This window comes from Pan paniscus, chromosome 1, assembly GCF_029289425.2.
Source record: "Pan paniscus chromosome 1, NHGRI_mPanPan1-v2.0_pri, whole genome shotgun sequence".
NCBI lineage: Eukaryota > Metazoa > Chordata > Mammalia > Primates > Hominidae > Pan > Pan paniscus.
In genome coordinates this window covers 29488859-29507121 of record NC_073249.2, presented here as the reverse complement: position 1 = coordinate 29507121, position 18263 = coordinate 29488859, and the positions used below count along the sequence as shown (strand labels likewise).

The 18263-nt window shown below is 40.4% G+C and overlaps 1 protein-coding gene across 3 annotated transcripts in view; it reads right to left on the bottom strand.

Moving 5' to 3' along the window:
• Positions 1-1879: 1879 nt before the first annotated feature.
• The window catches only part of SLC30A10 (solute carrier family 30 member 10), a 48383-nt gene continuing 31999 nt past the window's right edge, over positions 1880-18263 (bottom strand). For 2 of the 3 annotated variants that reach the window (XM_034947099.4, XM_014343046.5), the window contains exons 2-4: positions 17739-17816; positions 8990-9229; positions 1880-6683 (exon numbers count right to left, since the gene is read on the bottom strand). In XM_034947099.4, the coding sequence (XP_034802990.1) occupies positions 6184-6683; positions 8990-9229; positions 17739-17816 (818 nt within the window). In that variant the 3' untranslated portion in view covers positions 1880-6183. Of the gene's footprint in view, positions 6684-8989; positions 9230-17738; positions 17855-18263 lie in introns of all 3 variants that reach the window. The other variant, XM_055108016.2, reaches the window with a different exon arrangement.

Here is an 18263-nt window from a genome sequence, read left to right as displayed (position 1 = left end):
GTACTGTTCCAAATACTGTGATAGGGGCTGAAGAACACAGTGGTGGATTATGTAAAGCCTTATCTAGTGAGAGAGACTGAAAATAAGTAAATGCATAACTTAATGTTACAACATAATAGTGGTATGAAAAAACTATTCTGCAGGGTAGGAGACAGAGGGTAGGTGGGATTCTCAGTGGAATAGAGAGTCTGTACTCTAACTCCTGGGTTCAGTCCTCTGCTTCATGCTACAGACTCTTATTGTTGAAAGAAACTGATAGTCATGAAATGTCGTGTAGCCCCCTTTTATTGCAGACGCTACCCAGGGGTTGGAATGTGCACATTTGAGCACCAGAACGCATCCAGCACAAGGTTATCTGAGCAATCACAGGCTATACACAGCTGCCCTTAAACTCCCACTAAGTTGCACGGCCTTACTTAACTTCACATGTGGACTATAAACTCCTTGAAGACAAGAATCACTTGCACACACTTTGCAATAAGTGTATGCTGATAAATCAATTAATTGATAAAAGCAATTGAAAAAACTGGAAGATTGTTCCTCTAATCCAACATTTATAAAGATTACAGTCAATCCATTGGAGAGATTTCAAATCCAGAGACCCTCTCCAAAATAAGCCAGGCCTCTCTATCTTCCCTGAATCCAAACAGCTTTCCCTTCTACACGAAGCCTACTGAGCCAAATCGGTCAGAGCCCAGGGCCAAAACGGTCTTTCTAGAAAACCAAATCAGGGCGGGGCATGGTGGCTCATGCCTGTAATGCCAGCACTTTGGGAGTCTGAGGAGGGTGGATCACTTGAGGTCAGGAGTTCAAGACCAGCCTAGCCAACATGGTGAAACCCCGTCTCTACTAAAAATAAAAAATTAGCCAGGCATGGTGGCAGGCGCCGTTAATCTCAGCTACTCAGGAGGCTTAGGCAGGAGAATCGCTTGAATCTGGGAGGCGGAGGTGGCAGTGAGCCCAGATGGTGCCACTGCACTCCAGCCTGGGTGACAGAAGAAGGGGTGTGAAGGAGACTAGCAAAACAGAAAAACAGAAATAGGCCCAAATTATTAAAACCAACCCAAGGAGTTACTGAATAATAAACTTACCAGGGTAAGTGACAAAGACAAAATGAGTTCTGCTACTTTCAGTTATCTGTTTAATTGCCACAGACATATCTCAGTCATGTTTCTATTTTTTAAAAAAATTTTATTTACAGCACCATTGAACATCTTTGAAAGGTATGCTCATGTACATACATTACTGGGGGATTCACATGCAATTATTAATGAGTTATTTAAACTTTATGTCTTAGAGTTTTGACAGTTCTCTCAAATGTGAGGATTGCAACTCTAGCAAAATTGCCTGTGAGGACAGGAGGAGAATTTTAAGCAACAAAACTCCACAATACTGTAACATAACCTCAGATCTCCAGGAAGAGGTCACTCTCCCTTGAAAATCATCCTTTCCGGATTGTTCTCATTAGAGTGCAGAGTAGGTGCAGTGTCTGGCATGGCTTTGTACTAAGAGGTGACAGTTGATCATCTAGCAAACATTCAAGAAAGTTCCATGTAAACAAAAAGGTACGAAATAAAACACATGAAAAGAGAAGCACCAGAAAATGACTCGTCTGCATTATCTAAACTCCAGATGGGTAAGAACATGCAGATTACATTGAGGATTATCTTTCAATGCAATTTCCACTTGAGAAACTATATTCCTGGTTTGACAACCTCATTTCTACCTGTGGCTACTCGAGGGTAAATAAACTAAGAAGCACAAATACGTGACACTTTATCAGGTGCATGACTTCTATAGAGCAGGCATGCAGTCCGCGATCATTCATCCAAACTCAAAATTCAAATCAGGTCATGTCTCTTCATTTTTTCTACATCAGTTTGTTTTTTGTTTTTTTTTTTTTGCAGTCTTTTACTACAGGAATGTGAAGATATATTTAAAAACAGAATACTTTGAAATCAGGAAATGTATTTTGCTCTCTTGAAGAAAATAGATATGATTTGGCAAAGGATAAAATTAGCCATAAATGATAAAGATTTTTTTAACATCTGAACTTGTCATTAGCACTAAGATGAGCTGCTTACCAGGAACTAAGAAGAATTAACAACATCAAGTTTAAAATCGATCATTTTAAATATGAAGGAGATTTAAACATCTCAACCCCATGAATCAATTGTGCTGATAACTATCCAGTCTCATTTGATAGTGGGCTCATCAAATTGAGGATATTCAGGAGTTAAAGAGATCAGCACAGAAGAGTGACACCAAATGCTTTTTCTTCATTTCATTTACTGTTATAATGACTGATAAGTATAAAGGGATTTATAAGGGCTTTTCATTTCAAATTACATTTTTCTTTAAATATCCAAAGTTCTTATGTGGAAACAACTGCAATTTTTATGAATAGGCTGGTCTTGCCTTTAAAAATATGTTTTTAAAGAGCAAATTCTGCAGAATTAATTATTAAAAAGACTATGGGACTTTGGAGAGGCTTTCATTAACATTGTCCCTAAACTATCCTTAGTTCTACCCAGTGGCTCAGAACTTGGGGCAATTTTTTTTCCCAGGTTATATGTGGCAATGTCTGGAGACATTGGTTGTCACAACTTGGGGGGACAGTACCGGCACTTATGCATAGCGGTCAGGGGTGCTGCTAAACATCCTACAATACACAACCCACACATCAAGAGCAAGAACACATCCAATTCAAAATGTCAGTAATGCCAAGACTGAGAACCCCTGGAGTAAGCCTCACAAAAGCTCTTATGACCTCACAGGGCAGCTGTCTTATTGTAATCCCAAATCTACCTCAGTGATTTCCTTGACATTCAAAACACCTCTCTCTACTGAACTTTAGAGTTCTTGATTTACCACCACTGGAATTTGCTCTGCCAATGGCAAAAAAAAAAAAAAAAGAAAAAAAAAAAAGAACTAAATATGGAGAATATTCTTAATTCTTCCTCAAATAATGTCTCCCTACTTTATTGATATTTTATCAAGAAGAGAGTAATTTTATTTTCTGTCAACAATGGAGCCTGTAGGTATTCATAATGGCCCAATATCATGAAAAAAATTAATTATATTTTCAAAAACAATGTTGAGATTCAGAAAATGAAGCAGACAGTATTTCCTATGGCCAATGCTAAAATAATGTGGAAAGGACTGTTTCTATAGAAACAGAAGTGCAGTAGGGCCGTGTAGAAGGCTAGGTTAGCACACAGGACAACTGGTCCCTGAGCTGACACACAAAATATGCCGTAGACTTAAAAATTATGTCAGTTCTGGCTGGGCGCAGTGGCTTACGCCTGTAATCCCAGCACTTTGGGAGGCCAAGGTGGGCGGATCACGAGGTCAGGAGATCGAGACCATCCTGGCTAACATGGTGAAACCCGATCTCTACTAAAAATACAAAAAATTAGCCGGGCGTGGTGGCGAGCACCTGTAATCCCAGCTACTCGGGAGGCTGAGGCAGGAGAATGGGGTGAACCCAGGAGGCAGAGCTTGCAGTGAGCTGAGATAGCACCACTGCACTCCAGCCTGGGCGACAGAGCAAGACTCCGTCTCAAAAAAACAAACAAACAAAAACAAAAAATTATGTCAGTTCTTTAAAAAAAGGCGGGGAGGAGGGGATTTTCTGTAAATAACCTAAGTATACAGGAGCACCAAACTGAGTGCCAGTGTTTTTCTAATCTTAAAGGAAAACAGTGCTGTTTTAAATCTATTTATCAGCTGCTACTGCCACCAAGCAGGGCTGATTTAAAGGGAAAAAGAAAACTCTTGTATTTCCTTGGGATAATTAAAAGGCAGGACAATTAAAGAGAGAGTGAAACCCAAGTGAAAATAGCATACAGCAGGCATCACGTGCCACAGGTGGCAAATGCAAGCCACTCAACCCAATACAAAATTATTGCACTTAGCATGATTGGACATTATTAAATGCAGTCAGCCAAACTGTCTTAAAAAGGTATTATTTCATATTGACTCCAGGCCATAATCTGGTATAACTGTCTATCAAGATACTTTTCTGAAGTTAGGTTTAATTACAGTGGAATTAAGTGCCTTTTCTTACCCAGAAAAATATTTTAGAGATTAAAGAACAGTGTTTAAATGCAAACTAATATCCATTCCTTCAGCCAGTTGCACAAAAACTGTGAAATTATAATTTTCCCTTTTAATAAAGGCAGAATGATGTGAAATCAAATTAGACCTTCAAATTTGGAAGTCAGAGAAAAATTTCTTTTTTGGCTCTAAGGAATTTCAACCAATGTTTATGTAGGAGAATCTGGCCCACTGATCTCCATGCTGAGTTTCTTAAAAGGATGCACTGTTTTGTGTGAGTACATGCCACACTTTTAATACTAAAAATAGAAATTCTTACTTATTAACCCCTTTGAGCTTATAAAGTGCATATAACCTAGCCCAATAAGCTCCTAGAAATAAAAACATTTTTAGGCATTTTTCTATTTACCTACTTCACAGCCAATTTAAACTCAGATAATACATTTTCAAGGAATAAAAAATTTCCTGGCCAGGTGCAGTGGCTCATGCCTGTTCTCCCAGTGCTTTGGGAGGCCAAGGCGGGAGAATCACTTGAGGCTAGGAGTTCAAGGCCAGCTGGGCAACATAGCGAGACCCTGTCTCTACAAAAAAAGAAAAAAATAATAATTTCCTATCCTACGGATCATAGCTGCTTATTTATTTTAGCCTTCAAATTTAGGACTAAGATATATTGTTTAAATATGATGTTTGTTCTAAAAAACTGTGGATGGTGCCTTCATTATCAACCCAGCACTTCTGAAAAATCCTGTGCAGATTCTGAACAGGACTTTACACACTAAGAGATGGTTATTTTCAGACAACCTTGAAGTCTACCAGAGATGATACTAGTTGTCTAGTGAGGCACTTCCCATTTTCTCATACCTGTGAGACTGTTCTGATTTAAATACTGATGTCTGAGCAATGTGTTAAATACATGACAGATGCTTCTCTACTACCAGCATAGTTTGGTTATGGGTCTGAATCCGATTATAAAAATTTTATTTGAACTTGGTAATATGGATCAGAGACATGAAAGAAAATTTTAAGTTCCTCAAAAACACATTAAAGGCAGCAATTAAGCTAATTCTCATTTCTCCCTTGGGCATCAACTTTTTCATTGAGTTACTAGTTGACAACTATAATAAATACTTTAAAAATATCTAATTAAAGAGAAGGCAGTCTAGCTTATTTATTTCGCAAGAATTAACACTCAGTGTTATGCATTCTGCTATCCCAGGAATACTCTTTTCTGGTAAATGCTGCATAGATCAATGCAATCGTATGAAAGAAAAGTCAAAGGAAATTTGGAAAAATAAGTAAATCATTATCAAAGCACTAAATGAAAACAACTCCAACTATACTGACTCTAAAAGACAGTATATGAGTATTTGTGTCATACTTAAGGAAGCTGAAATATTCCCTCACTTCCATGGAAAAAAATGTATTATATATTTAAGCATTTGAAACATTCTATAGCTGCAGTTCAGTTCACAGCAGAAAGTAAACATTAGTTTTCTCTCACCTCACAAAATGTAGAGATGGCCAACGCCCTCCTACTAACCTTTACCTCCTCTAGAATGTTCTGAGAATATTTTCTACCTTAATAGTTATTCATTTTATATTTATTCAAAAATGTATCAAAGAAAAAAGATATTTCTTCAGTGCCAGAAATACTTAACTTGCCTCTTTTATGATTGTTAAGGGGATTGGGAAAAATACAGCTATTGTGGTACTTTAGTTTTTTCAATGTATTTAAGCTATGATCTCACCTGAGCATTAGCTAGAAGTTCTAATCAGTTTAGAAACAAGAACTTCTTTGAACACTGTATCCGCAGCTATTGAGCCCCAGTCCCAGACTTTAATGTCCCTGATATATACACTAGTGCAGTTTGCTTTAGAAAATGCATGTTCAAGCTGAAACAGTCAAAGAGCAGCATGAGACACCCAGGGGAATGGAAAGGAGTTAGTTACATAAAAATTCACAGACACGTTTAACTAAAATCCCAAACAGCCAACCCCTAGTGAACACAGAGCATGCACGCTGCAAGTCTAGTCTGGGCCTACAACCCAGAAAGCTCTTTTTGTGAGCCAAGCTTGTGGTTCCAAAGTGCCTCGTCTATATGGTCTGATTATGTGAGTACCAGATTAAAAATGCGTGCTGTTGACATAACATTGGTCCTCCTGAGTTTTGTTAAGACTTTGTCCGTGGTCACTCAGACAGCCATCCAAAGACACTTCAATAGCCACTTCTCTTGCGTCTCTTCTACTGAGGCCATCACTTCCGTATGTGTCTAGAGAGGGCCCACCATTGTGCTCAGCACAGCCATTGACGTGGGCCAGAGGCAGTGCCCCGGGGGGACAACACAGCTGCTTAGCACAGCCCTTGGAGATGCAGGGTGAGTTGCAGAGCAACAGTAAGTCCTTCTGCTCCAGGGATTCCTTCAAGTCCACATTTTCAAACTGGATGGTCACATTGTGGATTCCCGCACGGTGGAAGATTTCTCGAATTTTTGTGCTGGCATCTTGATATCCCCTGTCCTTAGGATACTTGATGTGCAGGGTGGCAATAATCTTTCCACTTACAAGTTCCCAGATGTGCACTTCATGTACACTGCTAATTCCAGGCACAGCAGAGAGTTTACTCACTATAACAGAGAAGAGCAAACAAAAGCCAAGGTGAGCGCTGCATTTGAAACATGGAACTACAGGAGGGATATGGTTCCGTTAAGCATTCTCACCAAAATGGCTGCCTACTTACTAAGAACAGCTGGAAGAAATTAGTTCTACCTCTATGGGTACATTTGCCCTTAACCTTCTTTCTCCACACATTGTTAGCCCACACAAAGTCATTTAAGAAAGTAAGTCTAACAACGACAAGAAAAAAGTCCCCAGGGTTGCTGAGTATACAAGGGAATGGACACTTGAATGAACTTCCCATAGTAGTATAAAGTGCAATGCCTTTTCTTAAAAGGGATAATTTGGCAACATGGATCAAAAAAAACCTTTACTATCAATTCTAGTACTAAAAGTTTAACCTAAAAGAAATAACCAAATATGTATGTACAAGAATGGTTTGGACAATGCTCCTTGTGTTCATTAAAAAGATGGAACCAACAAGGAAATAGTTAAATCAATGATGTAATGGAATAGGATATAGTTGTTTAAAAGTAAGTTGCATATTTAAGGATATGAAGAAATGTACATAAGGTATTTTTAAGTGAAAAAGCAAATTGCTAAACTGTGTGTATGGTATGATCTTTCTTTTTACACCGCATATAGAAGAAAATATTAACAGTGGTAGTTTCCACGGTCAAATTATGAAAGATTTCTATTATCTCATTTAGGCTTCTCTGTATTTTCTATACTTTCCAAAATGAGTACGTATTTAGAGAGATGGTATTCAATGCTGATTTGAGCAAAGGTTTTGCAGTCAGCTAGTTTGAATCCTAGTTTAGACATTTACTAACTGCATGACGTTAGGCAATTACCTAACCTCCCTGTGCCTCAGTTTCCTTATCTGTATAATAGAAATGATAATAGTACCTTTTTGTATTATTTTAAGGATTAAAATGCATTATTATAAGTAAAGCACTTAGAACACTTACATTTCTAGCATGCAGTAAATGCTATGAAAATATTGCTATCGTTATTACTATCTTGCAGGGGTTTTTTTTTGTTTTTTTTAGAGACAGAGTCTTGCCCTGTCTCCCAGGCTGGAGTGCAGTGGCATATTTATGGCTCTCTACAGCCTCAAACTCCAGGGCTCCAGTGATCCTCCCACCTCAGCCTACTGAGTAGCTGGGACCACAGGCACACACTACAACCTTTACTTTTTTATTTATTTATAAAAAATATTTTTTTTTATTTTTCTAAAAATGAGGTCTCACTATGTTGCCCAGGCTGGTCTTGAACTCCTGGCCTTATGCAATCCTTCCACTTCAGCCTCCCAAAGTGGTGAGATTACAGGCATGAGTCACAAAAAGTAGCCCTCTATTTTTAAAAATATCTGTTTTTAAATATATTACTTTACTAAAAACATATCCAGTATATATCACAAATTTCTTTGTATATGTTTATCTTATTTCCTCAATTGGGAAATGAACTAGCTCCTGGGAAGGCAAAGGCAATGCTGTATGTCTGCTCTTCTGTCTCCTTCCCTCTCCTGCCACCTGCTCTGCCTGCAGCTCTGGGCAGTGTTGTGAGAGACACAGTGACTTGCATGCACGCATTAACTAGAAAGCAGGGTCTAGAATATGAATGATTTGTGTTTTTAGAATAAGGAGAATAAAATAAAGTTCTTGGCAGAAATGGCCTTATTTGAATTAAAATAAATCTTTGACACGAAAGTAAGTAGCCCAGGAATAGGTATTATCCAAGCGTTGCATTCTTTTCTTTTTTTTCTTTCCTTTTTTTTTTTTTTTTTTTGAGTCAGAGTCTCGCTCTGTCACCCAGGCTGGAGTGCAGTGGTGCAATCTCAGCTCCCTGCAACCTCCGCCTCCTGGGTTCAAGCGATTCTCCTGCCTCAGCCTCCCGAGTAGTTGGGATTACAGGCGTGTGCTACCACGCCTGGCTAATTTTTTTGTATTTTTAGTAGAGACAGGGTTTCACCATGTTGGTCAGGCTGGTCTTGAACTTCTGACCTCAGGTGACTCACCCATCTCTGCCTCCCAGAGTGCCAGGATTACAGGCGTGAGCCACCGCGCCCAGACCAAGTATTGCATTCTTAAAAATTTGCAGTTGAGTCAGAGAATCACGGATTGCAAAGGACCTTTGGTACTTGGAGCTGAGTCATCTTAATAGGCTATAAAACGTATGATGACGTCTCTACCTCCTGGTGATTTAAGGTGTTTCAGAATACATAACTCAAACACTGCTCTTAAATAATGCTTGTCCTTTGGCCTGAATAACATTAAATTGAGAGTGGTTCTGGATCAAAATTCAGTCTACTTACTCAGCTCTTCCATGTTGACTCCTTTTGGGACCATCTGTAGCAGAATGGCAGCGGTCTCCTTGATAAGCGGGAAGGCAGATGACAAAATGATGATGACCATGAGGACAGTCAGGCTGGGGTCAATGTAACACTGCCAGTTACACGGGTCCTCACTCTTCAGGGGAAGCACATAGAATATGATGGCCGTGATGACCACAACCACGGACCCCAGGGCATCTCCCATCACATGCAAAAGTACACCTGCCAGGAAGAAAGACTACTGCAGCACAGATGCAAATCTGGAAGCCACGTGACACTCACTGACTTGGATGTCCAGGTATATGAATATCTGTTACCATTTGGAGTTTTTTGGTTTTTGTTTTGGTTAGAACAGTAGGATGAATCAAAATAATGGCAACTACTTCTTAGGAAACAAAACCCCAGGCCACCATCTCAGGACTCAGAGTACCTTGGAAGAGCAACAGCCTAGGAAGATTCTGACCTGCAGGAAGAGTGACTGTGCCGTCTTACTGGGCCACATCGCTACCACTCACCACCCATCAAAGGGCACCAAGCTGGAAAACAGGGGCTGTGCAAATGATTTCTTTTTCTTTCAGACAAGCATCTGTGCTTTACGTTGTTTTAAACTTGTTTAAGGGGAGAGAGAACAAGTTGTATTAAAAGTGTTTAAAACAAATTGTCTTTTTTCTACCTTGATCCACTTTCCCCTTTCCCTGTAAGCATTTACCTACTTTGTATTTAGTCTGTGGTCATTTAAATGGCATTTGGTTTAAGAGGTGTTCAAGAACAGGGACTCTGGCAACATTTCCATTGCATAAAGAGCCATTTATCACAATAAAATAAAATTAAAATTCTACAGATAATACTAAAAATTGTGGGTGCCTTTAATTAAGGGAATTGTTTCTAAAGATATTGATTATGATATAGAACACATGCATTCCTCAGCAAAGATTTGAATGCCCAATTGTTAGCCAAAGACTAAATTGGGATTCAGTAAGTAAATTAGGTAAAAATTTGGTCAGAAAAATTATAAAATATAAACACAAAGTTTTGGGTTTTGGTTTTGGGGGATTTTGTTTGTTTTTTACAAAAAGCAACATCAGAATCTTGCAATTCAAAGTATAGTTTGCAAACCAGCAGCATCAGCATCACCTAGGAGCTTGTTAGAAATGATGCATCTCAGGACCAACCTCAGATCTGTAGAATCTGAACCTGCGTTTTAATAAGATGCTCAGGTGAGTCTGGGTGCGGTGGCTCACTCCTGTAATCCCAGCACTTTGGGAGGCCAAGGCAGGTAGATCATCTGAAGTCAGGAGTTCAAGACCAGCCCGGCCAATATGGTGAAACCCTATCTCTACTAAAAATACAAAAAATTAGCTGGACATTGTGGGGGCATCTGTAATCCCAGCTACTCAGAAGGCTGAGGCAGGAGAATCGCTTGAACCCAGGAGGCGGAGGTTGCAGTGAGCCGAGATAGTGCCATTGTACTCCAGCCTGGGCAACAAGAGTGAAACTCTGTCTCAAAAAAAAAAAAAAAAAAATGCCCAGATGATTGGAATGCACATACAAGTTTCCAAAGCACTGCTCTAGAAGAAAGGATATATATTAAGAAAGGTCTGCTTTGTCTCTCCATGTATTCCACAGACTTATGCAGTAGAATTAATAATAATCCAGATTACTAACAACTTACTCATGGCTAAGACTAAACAGTCTCATCTGGAAGGTGCTTTAATTGAGCTAATTCCTCCTCTTGGCAACAACTCCACAATTCTAAATAACATCATAGGTAAAATGGCATGTGAACACTAAATGTAATTTGAGGCAATTCCCTCAAATTTTCCCCAAAAAAATACAGGAATAAAAAGAATTCCCATATTTCCTTTTGGCTGAGTGTTTACTTATGATAATAAGATCTTGATTCAATATATACATTAACATTCTCATTTTCTAATGCTGTGCTCCTTTCTCCCAACACCCCACCCCCAAAGGAGCTTTTAACTCCCCAGTCCCTGTCCTGAACCACTGAAGGGAAACTCAAAAATACTTTGTTCCTCTACAAGGAGCTAAGAATCGAAGCTTTAACTTGCTTCAGGACAGTACAAAATGCTACCATAAAAATATGAAAGCCTAATATCTCCTATACACATGTGATGTCATGTTTACTGGGTGAGACAGTCTGTTATTCTCTGATTGTCTCATACATGTTAGGTCCATTTCCTCTGTAAGTAACATGAGGATCAGGGCCATACTCCAAATTGCCTTTGTTTATATAATAGCAATGTAGGCATTCAATAAAACAGTAGCTTCTGGTTGATTGTCATAAATCCTATGACATACAGTAACTCTTGTCTTTAATAATAATAACTATTATTATTATTATGCTAACTAACACATATGCTCCAGGCATTGTTTTAAGCGTATTATACTTACCCATTAAGTCCTTTTAAGGACTGTAAGGTGGTTACCCTTGTAAAAATAAGTAATGCAAAATCTAAGCTGTTGGAACTCAAAAGTATTTTGAGCCTTCAAGGAATGTGAATTACAGGGCCTGAGCTACGTGACAGGCAGCTGTAAGCTGTTGTATGTCTGAATTCAGTCTTTTTCCTTACCTGCATTGCTCTGTAAAATGTTGTAAATGGCAAAGGGCCCCAGGGAAGACCCCCTTCTCTCTTCCTGTTGATTTTCATTCTCCCTCTTACCTTTTTCATACAAGACATCATGGCTATTACAGTCCCTTAATATGGAATGTTAAATACACTCTTTTAAGTTGAAAAGGAAATGAAAACCAGCTATAAAGAAAACAAGCCGCGTGGAAAAGAAAACAAATTGTAACTAATTTTTTTAACCACTAAACCAGGCTTGTATACAAAATGTTGTAACCCTGCTAAATGTGTCTTACATATAAGCAAGAATTTAGCTTTTAACTTTGGAACCCTATCCCCATTTCTCTGGAGTGATGAGTCCCGGAATGGTCATTGCCAACTTTTCACTTGAATAAACTCTGGAAAACTGGAATCTGACCCTTTTGATTATTTATGGCTGGTACTCTCTTCATTTTACAAATGAGGAAACTGAGGCACAGAATACATAAGTAACTTGTCCAAAATCACACAACTAAAAAGTGTTAACTGGGGATATCAATCTGGGTGGTCTGACCAGAGATCTACTGTGCATCCTGCCTCATGTAAGTTCTAAAATTCAATTTCAGCTTTTCCTTCTGAGAAATCCCACTATTACTCCCTAAGAATTACATAAAATAGTAACTTTTGAACTTGTTTTTCCCATAATCCACAGTAAGAATTATGTTTTGCATCCTAGCACAGAGATACAAATTGCAACAAATAATTCATGGGAAAGCAAAACTCATCCTTATATATGACTTCTTAATATTATCTATTCTATTTCATTCAATTATAATTAATTTTCTACTAAACTAGTTCTAGGGCCCAAATTGTCGCAGCCTTCAGTTTGAAAAACTGTTTAAAGCAGTATCCCACTCAATTACTGACATTTAATAATGCAATGTATCTTCTGGCTGCCCATGCAAAGATGAAGAAGGCCTGGTCATGACCATTAACTACAGTGCACTGGCAAAATTCTGTGGGGTGTCTGTGAGTGTGTGTGTGTGTGTGTGTGTGTGTGTGTGTGTGTGTGTGTGTGTGTGAAAGAGAGAGAGAGACCGAGAGAGAGAGAGAGAGACCGAGAGAGAGAGAGAGAGACCGAGAGAGAGAGACAGAGAGAGAGAAAAAATGGGGTCTCCCTCTGTCACCCAGGCTGGAGTACAGTGGCACAATCATAGCTCACTCCAACTTCGAACTCTTGGGCTCAAATGATCCTCCCATCTCAGCCTCCCAAGTATCTAGGACTACAGATGTGTGCCACTGCACTGGTTAATTTTTTTACTTTTTAAAAGAATTTTTTTACCTTCTTGTTTGTGTGTGTGTGTGTGTGTGTGTGTGTGTGTGTGTTTTGCAGAGACAGGGGTTTGCTATGTTACCCGGGCTGGTCTCAAACTCCTGGCCTCAAGTAATCCTCTTGCCTCAGCCTCTCAAAATGGAAGATTCTGAGATAAATACATCGATAATCTCCTCAGGGAGGAAAAGAGTCTCCTGTGATGAGACATCTCAGGAAAGTCTTGTTGAGAGGTAGGTAATTTGGGCAGGACTCTGGAGAGGAGACAGACTTCAACAGGCAACCGCAGGAGAAGGCATTTCAGACAGAAACACCTCACGGGAGACTCGTGGGAAATTGAAGATGGAGGACGTGCTCGTGGGGCAACGCTGGAGGCTGACGCGCTAAATTTGGACTCACAGACCCTGACGCTGTTGCTATGAGCCAAAGACCTTATGAGAGTCAACCTCTTTGAGGAGCAAGATTCTCATCTGTGAAATGGGGTAGTAATAATATCTGCCTCACCTCCCTCAGAGGCTAGTTCTGTAGAGTATGTAAAAAAATGTCTGAAAACCCTCTGAGAATGACCAAGAGGTGATGATAATGATAACAGGCACCATTTGTTGAGTGGGTCCTCTGTGCTATTCTAACCACCCATGTGATCCGCACAACACAGTGATGTTGGTCCTATTACCTCCATTATATAGATGAGGGGACTGAACATTAAAGAGATGAAGTTCCTTGCCCAAGGTCACCTAGCTAGGAAAAGGGAGAGGCAGAACTCAAACCAGATCTGCCTGATCACAGGGTGTAAGTGCTTCTCACCTCACTACAGATGTACATTAAATGTTGATGGGTATGCTGGGAGACAGTGAAGAGCTGATGGGGGAGGTGAGGCCATGAAGGGGTGAAGAGAAGGGCAGAAATGTCTAGAAAGGAGTATTGGCACCGGAACAGCAAGCTCTGAATGTCAGCAGTGTTTAGACCATACCCTGTATGCGGCAAAGGCTTTGAGCAGACTCCGATGTGATCACATCTATGATTCAGAAAGATAAATCTGGCAGCATTATCTGAGACATAAAGAGCACCACTTAGTAGACAACTCAATCACCTGCTAAGTTACAATGCTCTCAAGGTAGGTTTGCAAAGACAGCAAACCTCTGTACTTGGCCCTCACTTGCTGCCTTTAGATTAAAACGAAACCCCCAAAAAACGGGCATATAACATAAATTGGCAATTTGACACAAGTTGAAATCTGATGTGTCCCAGCACTTAGGAAAGCCATCAGTGCTGTTGAATTTGTTGAATGACTGGAAATAGTGCATTTGCACTGGGCAAATGGTAATGAAAAACTGAGATCTTTCTTATTGGAATTACAAAGAAACATCTCATCAAAGGGGATTTCTTTTCAAGGGATGTCAAGATGGCTATTCATCTATTTATACCGAACTTTAAAAAGCTAATTGTCTTTCTGACATATTGTTACAACATTTTTAATACATCATGTTTGATCCTATTAAATAAAATTGACCACTACAAAGCACATTGATGAGCATTTTAAGAGGATTGTGTTTTTACCATACTTTACAGTAGAAGACAGAGTGTGTTCCTTAGAACTCATTTTTTTGCCAGGCACGGTGGCTCACGCCTATAATCCTAGCACTTTGGGAGGCCGAGGCCAGCGGATTACCTGAGGTTGGGAGTTCAAGACCAGCCTGGTCAACATGGCAAAACCCCGTCTGTACTAAAAATACAAAAAAAATTAGCCGGGTGCAGTGGCGCGCGCCTGTAATCCCAGCTACTCTGTAGGCTGAGGCAGGAGAATTGCTTGAGCCTGGGAGGCAGTTTGTGGTGAGTCGATACCACGACACTGCACTCCAGCCTGGGCTACAGAGTGAGACTTCATCTCAAAAAACAAAACAAACAAACAAAAACTCATTTTTTAAATTCCCATTGGAATAAGAGAAACAGTAAAGAAAGTGAAGAAATTGTTTTTGTTCACAGAGATCCCCGTAAGCTGTTACCTCTGCAGATGTGGAGAGTGGGACACAGTCCTGCTTTCTAAAGCAGTTGCTTAAATGTTAGAAATATAACCATTCAGTGGACTGTGTACTAGAGAAGCAAGCCCTCTCTGTCTGGAGTCTAGAGGCAATGTGTGATCATGGAAAGGGCCAGAAATGTGATGTAGGAGCCCAGGATTCCAGCCTTGTCTCTGCTATGAGCTGGGGTGACTTGGGGAAGTCGTCAAACTCTCCGCACCCTGCTTCCTCATCTGTGAAGTGAAAGGTTGAAGTCCAATTTCCCTAAGGTCCTTCTAGTTCTAACATTCTGTGATCCTTCCCTGAACTGTGGCTCCAAGATAAGAACACAGCACCAAAGGGGAGGCCAGCCTCACACTTAGCCGGGAATATGGAAAGGCTCCTATTAGCCACAGCACAGGTACTCATCAAAAGCAGCAGGAATGATCTCAGCTAACACGGAAGCACTGTGGATTGAGCCCAGCAATTCCACCCACTAATTAAACGATAATTGTATCCACTCAGTAAGATTAATGTGACTACCAGTTCACTCATTCATGAATGGTACCAGGGACAAAGTACATACTCAATAAAAATGTTAGCTAGTTTTCCTACTATAAGCCTAAACACTGTATATGTTTCATTTTTTTCAAAGCAATCCCATAAGGTGGGTACTGTTATTATCCTCATTTTAAAGATGAGGGGATTGGAGGCTTAGAGAGGTTCAATAACTTGCCCAAAGTCACATGGTTCTTAAGTGGCAGAGCCATGATTCACACTGAGGCAGTTTGAAGCCAAATCCCAACCTTTCAGCCACTGCACTATTCACCTCTATCAGAAGCTAAAGGTGCACTGGTGTCAGTCCCTGTAAACCAAAGGCCCAGCCAGGTATAGCAAGGCATTCTACTACTGACATTTTTCTACCAAGAAACTTCAATAGCTTAGGACTAAAATTTGGCAAGTTCATACAAGTTTCCCAAACAAAATCACCATAACTATGAGGGCCTACTCTTCTTCTTTGCTTCAATCCACCTACCTATTCTCTTTCTCAACTTTGTAACATAAGAATGAGGATAGTTGGCTGGGTGCAGTGGCTCACACCTGTAATTCCAGCACTTTGGGCAGCCAAGGTGGGCAGATTGCCTGAGGTCAGGAGTTCGAGACCAGCCTGGCCAACATGGTGAAACCCTGTTTCTGCTAAAAATACAAAAATCAGCCAGGCGTGGTGGTGCGCACCTGTAATCCCAGCTACTTGGGAGGCTGAGGCACAAAGATCACTTGAACCTGGTAGGCAGAGGTTGCAGTGAGCAGAGATGGCGCCACTGCACTGCAGCCTGGGAGACAGAGCAGGACTCCATCTCAAAGAAGAAAAAAAATGAGGATACTTAACAGAACAGGCTTTGAAAAGTTAAAGCCTCTGATGGTGAACTCCACCTTAAAATTCATGTGTGTGTGTGTACATATATATATATATATTTTTTTTTTTTGAGACAGAATCTAGCTCAGTCTCCCAAGCTGGAGTGCAGTGGTAAAATCTCGGCTCACTGCAACCTCCACCTCTGGGGTTCAAGCAATTCTCCTGCCTCAGCCTCCCGAGTAGCTGGGATTACAGGCGCCCACCACCATGCCTGGCTAGTTTTTGTATTTGTACTAGAGATGGGGTTTCACCATGTTGGCCAGGCTGGTCTCAAACTCCTGACCTCAGGTGATCTGCCCACCTCAGCCTCCCAAAGTGCTGGGATTACAGGCGTGAGCCACTGCGCCCACCCCAATGTATATATTTTTAAACTGGACCTTAAAAAAGAGAGATAAAGGATGAAGATTTTGTTTTCATTACAGATTCTCTTTTAAAAGCTCACTACTAAGCTCTTTCAGAGAGCAAATTCCCCTGTTGCCTTTAAATTTGTTTGATTAATTTAGAAATTTTTAGGAGCTCATATGTTATTGTTGTTATCTTCTGGATTTTCCCTATAGGTTCACTCTGAGAATTCCTTTGTAAAACAGATGTGAGACACTCAAAGTGAAGGTATCTCCTGAATTATTAATTTTTCATTGTATTATTTCCATCAAAGCCCCACTTACAGGCTTTCCCCAAACCACAGGAAAGTAGAGGGTTGCTTAATCCTTGTTGGAATTCTCAAAGTCAAAATTGGGGATTAACCCCTTCTGGGATCACTCTGAAGCAAAGTCTAAGCCCAAGAAGTTGGAAAGGAGAGATGTTGGCTACAGTGGTGTCCAGCGAGAAACACATCTCAAAAAGCCCTGGGCTGACCTTAGTCCAGTGCTTCCGACCTTGACCACATGGTGAGAGGCTAGCTAGGTGCTTGCCTTGGGCCTCACCAGAACACTCCCTTTGGTCCTGGGAGTGGAGGTTTTAGTGAGCCAACGGTCCCTTCACAAAAGCAGATTTCTGGCAGAAATAGCTGATGCAATAGGGTCACTCCAGCAATGCAAGATAGGGCACAACCTTGGATAGCAGCTCACCTACTCTTTTCCTACCTTTATCAAAATCAATTCAATTAAAATGGGTTGCATGATTTGTTAGCAATATCCACGGACCAGTAAAACCAAGTAAAGTAGTAACACAACATTAATATGTGCAGCTCTGGAGCAGGCAGTATTAGCATGGGTCTCAGTGGAGCTAAGATAAATCATTAGCAACCAGTTTCTCCCTCAGGATCAATGCAGTGATTACGAAAGAGAGTTGGGTCATAGTCTATGCATGTAACTGGCCTACTTTCAAACACACCTTTGCCTTATTAAAAATCAAACAGAAATAAACAACACAGTCCATGTGTGTCATAGAAAGGGATTTCAAATAGGCCCAAAGTCAATCCTACCTCTGATATTCAGAGCTTCAGACTTTTTCTCTTTTTTCATCATCTCTTCTGGCTCATTCTGGGTGTTGAAGGAATCACCTGCATTCAAAGAAGAAACCTTGTGTTGTGTATAAGTTCTACAAACAAACAAAAAAAAAACCAATGGACTCAAAATAAAGTTTTGTTATTTTAAATTTCTACTAGCTTAAGGGAGACCCTTCTGCACACCCACAGCTCAGAACAGTACATTTTGGCCTTGAAATAGCCTTGTGATCCACCTTTGGACTTCATTCACACATCCTTTCAAGTTAAAACAAAAAGAGGGTGAATGGGAGCCCACCTGCAGCCCCTAAACCCGTAACACCCAAGAAGACAAACGGATGGGCAAAGTGGGGGGGAGAACAACAAAATTCAGACAGCAAGTAATGAGAGGGAGGAGGGGTTGGAGAGTCCTGCCTGTTGCCCAATAATAGTGACTGATTTCCAAGAAAATCAATACTCATATACAGAGAATAGGGTAAGGGAAAAGAGGCCAGGGCTACCCGA